Source organism: Etheostoma cragini, chromosome 23 (genome assembly GCF_013103735.1).
Source record: "Etheostoma cragini isolate CJK2018 chromosome 23, CSU_Ecrag_1.0, whole genome shotgun sequence".
Taxonomy (NCBI): domain Eukaryota; kingdom Metazoa; phylum Chordata; class Actinopteri; order Perciformes; family Percidae; genus Etheostoma; species Etheostoma cragini.
This window is the reverse complement of record NC_048429.1, coordinates 4657951-4669145: the sequence shown is the minus strand read 5'-3', so window position 1 is coordinate 4669145 and position 11195 is coordinate 4657951. Positions and strand designations below refer to the sequence as shown.

Sequence of the window (11195 nt, the reverse complement as noted above, 5' to 3'; positions counted from 1 at the left end):
CAGAATCAGAGTTATAACATGTTTATGCTTCAACATTATTGTGTGTAAATTGATGTCCAAAAGTGGAAAATAATCCATCTTAAGATACAATAAAGTGTGCAAAAAGAAAAAGCGGCCTTACACAGAATGTACTGTAGTTTTTGTTAGTCAAACATGGCCACCTGTAATTACTGGTGATCACTGTGAAAAGACAATTTCCACTTTCCCTGTTGTGGTTGACAAATGTTAAACCTCGACACTCAACTGAAACTTGTTTACAATATTCTGTGATAAGACACCGATTTAGATCTCTCGCTGCTCTGAAATAGTGGTCTTGGGCATTCTGTGAAAGGTCAACAAGTCAAAAAATAGCTGGAACAGTTTTATCAGAATGATGGAATTTCAGGATGAAAAATGTCATGCTAAAAGGCGCGTGTTTTTCCTTCCTATTAAGCTGGTATTATGATAATATACAAAAGATTGACAAAGATTGTGGTGATTTTTTTTCCCCTGGTCTTAACACACAGAATTACAATGCGTATGCTAAACATTCAAAGTATCCACATTTTTGAATAACTTTCAACAGATGAGTGCATCTCTTAAAAGGCATTAGACTGAGATAGTAGTGTGACAACCAAAGAGAAGAGCAATTACGTTCTACACTTTTTTGTACAAACCCCCCCCCCCCTTTGCTACTTCCATGTTCTGAATTCTGATAACTAACATAATCAACAGGGATAATTATTCCCTCTTTTTGAATTAGTCAAAAATGCAAAATGTATCAAAACGGAGGAGGTCACTGACTAATTGTAAGCAAAACCATTTCAACGCTTTTCCATTGAAATTACAATCGCTCTGCTTGGAGTTTCCTGTTTCAGGCACTTACTTAAGCACCTTTTGACTGGCACTCACTTACAGGAACACTGCAACCTACATCTCCTTCTTAGTACAGGCCTACAGAAGCTCAGAGTAGCGATGGATGCCCTTTACAGGAACCTTTGTGGGTGATGGGGACGGATGTCAGTCACTGAAAGATGATTCGCTGTCAGAGCTGGTGGCAGCAACATCGTGATCCTCAGTGCTCCTCACTCCTCTGTCAGGCACGGGGGCATCTGGTGTGCTGTCATCAGCAGTGAAGGAAATGTTATTGGTCAGTTTCACAAAAAGGAAGATTGATCTATGATCGTCACAAGAAACTGTAAAACACTCACTCAAGCAAGTTAGGATCCAAACCCTCCAGGACCATTTTATTCTTTATAGCCATAACTGGAACTCCCTGTGACAGATAAAACATGCATTGAGATACAGAAAAATACAGATTCTTATGTTTTAAAATCCCTATAGGCCATGAGCAGGTGTTAGTGATAATTTACCACTTGAACCATTTTCAGGTATCGGGCATAGCGTGGGTCCTTGGCCACTGTCATGATATCTGCAGCTGCTTCCGCTTTTGGTGTCGTTGCAGGCTCTGGAGCAGTCTGAGTGGGCTGCAACATTGAAATATAGAAATGATTAAAAACAGCATGAAACAGTAAGTGGTTTAGGCGGCACAGGATATGCAATGTGGTACCTTATTTAGAATTGTTTGTAGATGGTACTGTTTGGTAGGTTTTAGACTTGCAGAGTATGTGGCTTGTGTAATGTTTATGTAATAGCGCGATCGTTTGAGAAATGTGTTTACTTGCGGATCGCTGGTGTCTGTATGCTAATTAGGAAGCCACATCCTGCAGCTGGTTATCTTAGCTTATCATAACAAATTACAAACAAACAACTAGGCTGGTTCACTCATTCCAAAACTCCAAGATAACTCACTTACCAGCACCTCTAAAATTCACTAATTAACACACTGTATCTGGTTTGTTTATATGTGCACAAACAAAAGTCTAAAGTTGTGGTTTTACAGGGAGTTTTGTGGTGGAGCTGCTTGTGTCTGGGCATGGTAACTTCCATCAGTCCTAAAGCAAACCAGATATAACAGGGTAATTAGAGAGCTTTAGAGGTGTTGGTAGTAGGGCTGGACAATATATCAATGTTGTATTGATATCGCAATATGAGACAAAGATATAGTCTTAGATTTTGGGTATCGTAATATGGTAAGTTGCATTTTCCTGGTTTTACAAGCTGCATTACAGTAAAGTTATGTCATTTTCTGAACTTACCAGACTGTTGTAGCTGTTCTATTATTTACCTTTACTCACTAAGTCATTCAATCATTTCTGGTGATTATTTATCAAAAAATTCTATTTTGTAGCTAAAATTGTAGCTAAGTTTTTGTCTGGGCTGAAAATGGCCCTGGTGGTAATGCAAGGCTAAGCTTACCATTTCCTGCCTTTAGCTTTATAATTAAAGCACAGACATGAGGGTGGTATTGACCTTCTCATATGCAATTTGGCTAATGTACGATAATAAACACTGAAGTGTTAACGTTAATGTGTCTACCTTAGCTGAGAACAGAGAAATGTCTTTGCCTTCCCAAGCGTGTATGTTATGTATCATGGAACATTACGCTCCCCAACTTGCGAAAGGTTGAATTTGCTACATCTTAGACCCGCGGTAAACGTCACGTGGCCGCAGTATTGCAGTAACCGCCCCAGCCCTAGTGTCATGTCAGTGTATTAACCTGTGAGGGAGGCAGCGTCCCTGCTGGTGGACCACCTGTTTGGTTCTGACTGGCAGTAGTGGGTCCATTGGTCTGAGCAGGTTGCCGCTGACTGAGTCCCTCTATCGTGACACCCTCCAGCCCGGGAATGGAGGACAGCTGCTCAGATCATGACAACATTTGAAGTATGGTCAGTACATGGGCATGGCATGCAGTGGTGGAAGAAGTATTCAGATCCTTTCCTTAAGTAAAAGTCCTAATACCACACTATGGAAGACTAGTAAAAGTCCTGCATTAAAAGTGTTACATGGGCTCCTGGGTGGCTCACCCAGTACAGCAGGTACCCATTGCATCCTTGATGCAGCGGCCGCAGGTTCAACTCCGCCCTGTGGCCCCTTTCTGCATGTCATTCCCCCTCTCTCTCCCCCCTCTCATGTCTTTAGCTGTCATGTTCAAAAAATAATTTAAAAAAAGAAAATGTGACTCAAGTAAAAGTATGTAGTATGTCATCAGGACAATGTACTTAAAGTATTCAAATTAAAAGTACTCAATACGGAAAATTCATCACATTTCAGAAACTGGAAACGTTCCAAAGAGTTCTGTGTTTAATCGGCTAATAATTTGAGCTGTATTTGTAGGCCTATACAGTATATATTGTTGTGTAGTTAGATTTATAATAAAGTATATTCTATAAGTACATGTGTTTTGTAAAGTAATTTAAAATGTCAGATTAATGTAGTAGAGTAAAAAGTAAAATTTTTCTCTCTGAACTGTAGTGGAGTAGAAGTAGAAAGTGGCATGAAAAGAACAGACTCAAGTAAAGTAAAAGTACCTCAAAATTGTACTAAAGTACACTACTTTAGTAACTGTACTTAGTTACAGTCCACCACTGATGGCATGTACAGAGAGTGTAATAAACTACAGACTGGAGAGGCTCATGAACCCACCTTTGCTTCCAGAATGCACAGGGTTGTTTCAATCTGCTGTATGCGAAGAGATATGTTTGCAAGTTTCTGTAGGAAAGAAGTTAGACAGTTCAGGATATCATCTAAGTGTTAGAGGTTTTTGTGGGAACTAATCAGGAGAACAGAATCAAGTTAAAAGATCAAATTATAAGTGTACAAGAAGATGTACAAACCTCTTCACAAACTGTGGAGAAACGGTTAAGGAACCGGACCGTGTGCACAACAAACTGATTGAGATAGGCAACGACTCTTCTCTGTTGAATAGCAGGAACCTGAAGGAAGCCCAGACAGATTGAGTTATTTTAAGAAGGAATCAGGATGAGATGAGATTCAACTTTGTCATTACACATGTACAGGTACATTGCAACGAAATGCAGTATCAAAGGATATGATGTACATAGTAGAAGTGTAACTACTGAAAAGCCTATGATGACTGCAAAATTTCAACTCAGCTGCCTTTGTAAATCACTTCACATTGTTTTCCTACACCCTGCTATTATTTGTTCCAAGCTATAGATGCTTGTAATTTAGCTAGCTAGATGTGAAAGGCAGTTTTCTTTAGGATATTACAATGATGTTTGCTAATTATAATGAAACTCTCGGCTTGTCTCAATTACAGTTTAATAGTATTTGGTAAACTAACGTCACTGTTACTAAGTGACTTGTTAAACAGAGTGACAACTGTCTTTGAGCATTGTTTTGGCCTGTTGTCGCTAGCTAACGTTTACGCTAGCTAATATAACGTTATAGCTAGATAACAGCGACCAAAGTTACCTTGGTAAGATCGACGCCAGAACCCACAATAGGCAGCCCGTCCTCGTCCATGTTGAATTTTTAAACTTCCTGCAGATTATAGAGCAGTTTCAGTACTAATGGCAAGTATTTTCACAGCAAAATGCCTGGAAAACCGTAAATAAACCTGCAGTGAAACGTTTCATGTGACTCCGTACTGAGTGCTCGTGTCTTGACGTCACGACGTTAGCCAATGGGAATGTTTGATTTGAGCTTTTATTCTGAAGTCTTCGGTCTGTGGAAAACAACTACATCCGGTTATGTCTTGTGGACAGCTACGTTACACAACATTTCATTATGTTTTAAAATAACGTTTAACTCAACAGTGTGGTTTTTGTACTTACATTAAATAAATGTATTAGTGTTATTTTCCAGAGATTTTCTTTAAATTAATTAAATATGTAGTCACTATCTCAAACAATATTTTTAAACTTAGATCAAACTTGTGTATTGGGGAAGTCAGTGCTACTTTGGAAGGATCCAGAATTTGCCCCTTTGCAAATATGTTGTTTTTTGTCTTTGACTAGCAGTATTGACTAGGAACAATTCTAGATAATAATTACAACAGTCTTTGAAGGTTTTGAATACTAGATGATTACCTACAGTGCCTTCTCAGAGCTTTCAACTGTGCTTTGTGACCTTTGAGTTGTTGTTTTTTTGTCAAAACTTTAAGATAAAAAAAATTAAAATTAATGTAAATTCAAGAATTATTCTATCTGGGAAAGTGTATTTGTGTAAAATGCAGTCAAAACGTATGATTAAAGTGCATGTATTATTTTTCAACTTTAAGATAGGAGAGAAAATTGGATTGGGCAGTGATAGCTGAGACCTTTATTTTGGAAAGAGGAAACGCTAGCGAAGCGTTCAGGAAACGGGTGCTTGCGTACTAACAGCGCATGTTAGCCCAAAAAAAACAACAATCTAACATTATTTTACATTTATTTCGCAACGCTACAGGAAACATATAACTCTAATGGAGGTTATCGGGTCAATAGAGAAAATAAACGGTACGTATATACATAAATTGCTCATGCTGTAATTTACAGCAGGCTAGTAAGACAGTTAGTGGGACCCGTCTATCAATAGGAAACATAACAGTGAGAAGCCCTCAGACTGGAGCTGTTGCAGTAGAAATGAACTTGTTATTTTCCGATTCTAAATAATAATGTCATGTAATCCAGTTCATTGCTCCGAGACCTAAAGCACAGCTGCAGATACCATGTTGCAAGTCTTAAAACTCACATTAAATAGGTTTGTCCAGATATTACACTGGTTCACAGGCTTCTGACAGGTTCTGTTAGAGGTAGTTTACTCGTAAAATGTAGATTTATCAGTAATTTTGCCAACCTGTGATATTTCCATTGTGAAAGAGCTAATTTAAAAAAGAAGGTTTCTTATAATAGTTTAAATTAAGATGAGTTAGTTTGCAAGTGCTCTTTCTTTAAAAGCTCGTTGATGCCCTCAACAGACCATCTTTCACATTACACCTTCATGTTCCAGAGCCGAGCCTAGCCCTCTCATCTCTTCGCCTCCTGGTGCCCCCACTGCAGCTTCTGTCTGCTGCTATGTGGCAGCTGGCGAAGCAGAAAGATGTGATGAATTATGAGAAGCTTCAGGAGTTTGTGTCCATGGTGACAGAGGCATTCCCTGGCCTGATCAACCAGAGACAGAGAGCCCAACTCATTCTGGGTCTAAAAGCAAGGGTGAGCAGAAGTTGTTTTTTGTAACAATATACCCTAATTTAGCTATAATCATTTTTTTTCCAGTAACCATTTGTTGAAATTTCAGTTGATTCTGGAGCTTTGCAAAGGCTCGGCTCGCGGGTCTGTTGATTCTCAAGTTGTCCAGAGGTATTTGGATAGACTTCCAATCTCAGCAAACACAGATGTAAGTGCAGAAAAAGAATACCTTCTTTGAAAACGAAATAATGATGAACCATAAATGACACAGGTCCTTTCTGTGGCAGTACAAAGACGCAGAGGTGAGAACGACAGAGTCCACTTTCATTGCTCTTGTTCAGAGCCTGCTGAAAGATCCAGTTGAGAGAGCATACTTCTACCAGGTCAGACGGATTCAAAATAATTTCTTAGTCTGAGAATACTCTTAATAAAGTTCTATATTAACATTTAATAATATCTTACAGGAGGTGTTTCCAGTGGAATATGGGCCCCGGTTTGATGCTGCTTTGCACGTGTTATTGTGGGAGCTACTCTCAAAACTGGAAAAGCTGCTTCCAGTACCAGACTTAAAACAGGTCAGACTGTCTATCCAGATGTCTCAGGTTGTTGTTCTTCTCCAAAACGTGCACCATTTACCACAACCTGTGATTACAGACTGCAGCCTGGCTCGGCTCGGCTCCCTCCGCGTGGGAGGAATGTGTTCCGTTCTCACCTGAAGACCTGAGCTTAATCTTCCAACACTACAAAAGTTCAGGACTACTTAAAATGCCATGTGAGTAGTGCTGAAGTTACTAGTCCAATGACAGTAGGGTTGCACGACATTGACAAAATGTGATATTGCGATATCGATTATGAATGTTGCAGAATAGATATTCCTTTTGATATTATTAAACATGTAAAATTACAAAAGTTACAAATAAAACAGGACGTTTTCTTACAGCAAGGTTTATTTCAACTGACAGTCATATCATAACTGGTACAGCAGGAAAATATTTCAACCATGTTTACAGAACAGGACATGTTATACTGGTTGTACAGTATGAAATATATAAATAAAGAGACAAGGACAGACCTTTTCTTTCTCTTCTCGGATTTGTTCCGTTTTGTTGTCTCTATCTATTTCTTCACTTACACCGTCACTCTTTCAGAATATGCAAACATGTGGTATGGTCCGTAGAGTTTGTCATCAAGTGGCCCTGTGCGCTGACGTGTACTACTGTGCAAGTGCAGCGGTAACTGGCCACTGAAATGATGAACAGTGTAGTGTTTCAAGTGGGCTCTAAATCTAACCCAGCTAAGCCACACAGCCAACAGACCTTTGTTGCCTATTTATGGAATAAAAAGAGTCTGAAATTCCCACATTACAATCTGAAAAGTGCTTTTATATTCATGCAATATTTGTATTTAAATCAACTGAATTCTATGCCACTGCATTTAATTGACCGCTTCTTAATCAAAATCTAATCTAAAGAAAATTTAGTTAAGTATCTTTGGGCTTTAGACTTTAGGTCTTAAAAACTATTTCAACATGTCACCTGGGTTCTAATAATAAATAATGAAACGATTAATTGATAAAAGTAATAAGAACAATATAAGTAAAATTAGATAGTTTTTAAGTATAGCTTCCAGTAAGTGCCTTGAAAGTATTTCCAACAGTGATTGCTTTTTTATTTATTTTTTATTTTTTATAGGTGGCCCTTCATCCACCATTGGTAGCTGCATCATGTCTGCTTTATCCATTCCTACCTCGCAAAAAACAAACATCTCTGTCGGACTGGAATCAATCCACAATTATGCTAATGCTCTAAACCCCATCACTTTTGTTGGAACGGACCAGTACAGCGTTGTGGCCGTCTACACTGAAGCCGGAGCGTCGGAAGTAGATCCAGAACTGATCGAGTCAGCCGAAGTGCAACTTCAGACTGATTTCTATGAAGAGGAGATAGTTAGCATTGATAACGCTAGCTGTGAGGAGGCTACCAGCCTGAGGGCAGAAGATACAAGTGAAACTGTGGATGTGGCTAAAGCTCTGGAGACTCTGACGAAAACTTTTGCACTAAGGAAGGAGAGCCTCGGTCAAGATGTCCCAACAGGAAAGAGTAATGATTCGTCCCTTAACGGTGACCTTGGAAATGGACCCGGTGAAGGAAAAACACACGACGGACAAGAAACTAGCGAGCCACCTGATGAGAAACAAGGAAACGTTGAAGAGGAGAAGAAGGATTTCCGACCTGAAGGCGCAGAGAGCAATATGGACTCTTGGGCAGATTTGAAGGGTGATCAGGAATCCTTTTCTGTCCATGAAGACATGACAGATGTCCCCAATGAGGATCCAGTCTCTGAAACTCAACAGTCTATCAGTTTATCCAATCTGCGCCGATCCAGTCGTCTACAAATGAAGACCCCCCCCAGTTGGCAGGAGACGTGTCAAATCCAGATGTCATCCAGAGAAAGTAGTGGAGAACCAAAAATGTACAAAAACGTATACTGTAATATCATAACTGCTTCCTCTTTTGACACAGTATTATGAGTCAGTTTTATTTTTTATTTCTCACTCACATTTTTATTAGCAAGAGATTTGCCATATTGCATAATAACGGTAACAAAAACAGCCTGTGAATTACAGCTATGGTAATATTTCTTGTCATTCTTGCCGTCCTGTTGGTGAATTAATTTGTTGTTCTGAAACTTGAATTATCTCAATATTTCACATTTGTATGTGATCTCAAGCTATGTGTCCATTTGTTTCCATTAAGAATATTACTTTCAAGGATAAGTTGATAATTTGGGGAAAATACTTGATACTTTATTAATATTTTACATACCATACATTTTTATTTTCACCAGGAGCAAAGCTGATGAATCCGTTGCCCCCTCGGTTATAGCTATCAAAGGAATGGACAAAGGTAATAGTTCGGCATTAAAAAAGAGAAACCTTTTCAAATAAAATCCACATATTTAACACACACTCTTTTTTTTTTTTTTAGTTGCAGGTGATTTGGATGACATGACCTCCATCATCTTCACCTGCTCGCAGTGTCCCTTCCACAACTCGGACAAGAACAGCCCACCCCACTTCCACATGCAGAGCATTCGCACCGAAGTGTACGGTACTCTCTCAGGAGCCAAATTTGCACCGTCTCCTTCCAGCACGGATGAGATTTTTACATCCATTAAACTGTTCCCCAAAAGAAACACAGAGGAGAGCAAAGGAGAACAGTCACAAAGCAGACAGAAGGCCCTCGCGTGTGAAACGTGCGGTAAGACGTTCACCCGGTCGTCAGACGTGAGGAGACACCAGCTCACCCACACCGGGGAGAGGCCGTTTCATTGCTCGCAGTGCGACCGGACCTTCCAGCACTCGTGGGATCTGGCCAAACATGAGAGCAAACATCACGGCGTGGCCATTTCTTTCTCCTGTGAGCTGTGTGGGAGCTCCTTCGCTAACCTCCGCGCGCTGACCGTCCACCATAAGAAGTCTCACTCAGAGGAGAGCCAGCTCCCTCAGATCTGCTCCATCTGCAGCCACAGCTTCCCCACTTCCTCCGAGCTGCACGAGCACAGGAAGACTCACGTCACCGCCAAACGCTACATCTGCCAGCAGTGCGGCGAGGGCTTCGACTCCCTGCTCGCGCGCTCCCAGCACCGGCAGATGCATCAGGTGAAGAGTCAATTTAAGTGTCCACATTGCGAGAAGACGTACACCCGGAGATCTGACGTGAAGAGACATCTATCCACCCACACTGGGGAACGACCTTACCAGTGTAGCCAGTGCAGCAAACGGTTCTCGCTCCGCTTTATGCTCATGAAACACCTCCGGGTTCACACAGGTGAGCGGCCGTTCCAGTGCACCCACTGCCCCAAGAGGTTCACCCTGGTGTCTGTGCTGGCCAGACATGAGAGGATGCACACCGGGGAGAAACCGTTCCTCTGCTCTCAGTGTGGGAAGGGCTTTTTATCGCAGGGAGAGCTTTCCAAACATCACAGGTCCCATATGGATGACAGGCCCTACTCCTGCCCTCAGTGTGACAAGCGTTTCAAGAGCAAGAAAACCCAGCAGGAACACATCGTCTCGCACACCGGCGCCCGCCCGTACCCCTGCACCTACTGCGGGAAGGGCTTCACCAAACCGTACGCACTCACCAGACACAATCTCATCCACACGGGAGAGCGGCCGTTCCCCTGTGGACACTGCGAGAAGTCCTTCCTCACACTCAGCGAGGCTCAGCTGCACCAGCGTATTCACACGGGAGAGAGGCCGTACCCCTGCAACATCTGCGAGCTCAAGTTCAAGAGCTCGTCAGAGCTGGCGCGACACAAGCGAAGCCATTCGGGTTTGAAGCCGCTGAAGCCGTACTGTGAGCAGTGCATGAAGACGTTCCCGTCCAAGGCCAAGCTGAAGAAACACACGGAGAAACACACAGAAGAGGGAGAAGCTGCACACTCTGTGGACTCTATACAGCCTGCGGAATCAAATCAGTAAACAAATGATGTAGATGATCTCTGTAGTTAAATATGTGGCATTTTTAGGATGCTTGAGTTCCGATAGTTTCGATCAGGAGAGAAACACTAGTAGTCCACATCTATTGACTTTAGGGCTGGGACAGTTACCGCAATATCACGTGCCACTAACGCTGCGATAACATCATCACCACCATCACTGCATTTTTTTTCTTACTTTTTGCTCACAGAAGTTACAGGGGAATGGATATCATGTGATCGGAAATATAATGAAAGCAGTCCTAATTGTGTAGTTATCCTCATCGACTCGTCTTCTATCCTACATTCAAGAGTTTATGGAGATGAAACAAAAAGTTAAACGTGGGGTCTTTTTTGTGAATGTACCAGAGCCAAACTTTTGCATAATTAAGACGGAGGCGCCACTTTTAAGATTTGTTTGTTAGTTGGTCAAATGGCAAGGGGTACTACTGTAGCATCAAATCCACATGTTTAAAACACCAAGAAAGCTTGACACAACATGAAACTTTGCTCGAAGCATCACCAGAGACTCTACACATGAACCAGAGCATTGAGAACATTTAGTGTTCAGTTTACTAAAAAGGTTTTAACAACTCTAGCTGTTTGGTTTTTCCGGTCGCTGAGGGAGGAGAGATGGAAAAGCTCTATAAATGCACAGATAATTTGTTAGTAAAAAACAATATTTGACCTTGTAGCTGAAAA

The 11195-nt window shown here is 41.2% G+C and overlaps 2 protein-coding genes across 2 annotated transcripts; one reads left to right on the top strand and one right to left on the bottom strand.

The window, feature by feature from the left end:
* Positions 1–383: 383 nt before the first annotated feature.
* Positions 384–4560, bottom strand: washc3 (WASH complex subunit 3). The gene is made up of 7 exons (XM_034863600.1): positions 4318–4560; positions 3717–3815; positions 3526–3591; positions 2600–2737; positions 1353–1466; positions 1191–1255; positions 384–1099 (listed from the first exon to the last, which is right to left on the bottom strand). Exons 1-7 carry the CDS (start codon positions 4366–4368, stop codon positions 1000–1002), a joined length of 633 nt encoding a protein of 210 aa, XP_034719491.1. The 5' UTR covers positions 4369–4560; the 3' UTR covers positions 384–999.
* A 628-nt stretch (positions 4561–5188) lies between these two features.
* Positions 5189–10817, top strand: si:zfos-932h1.3 (zinc finger protein 354B). Its single transcript, XM_034863567.1, has 9 exons — positions 5189–5342; positions 5836–6038; positions 6124–6222; positions 6302–6397; positions 6479–6589; positions 6669–6786; positions 7706–8486; positions 8862–8920; positions 9008–10817. The coding sequence occupies exons 1-9, from the start codon at positions 5309–5311 to the stop codon at positions 10495–10497; spliced, it is 2991 nt and encodes a 996-aa protein (XP_034719458.1). The 5' UTR covers positions 5189–5308; the 3' UTR covers positions 10498–10817.
* The last annotated feature ends 378 nt before the right edge of the window (positions 10818–11195 follow it).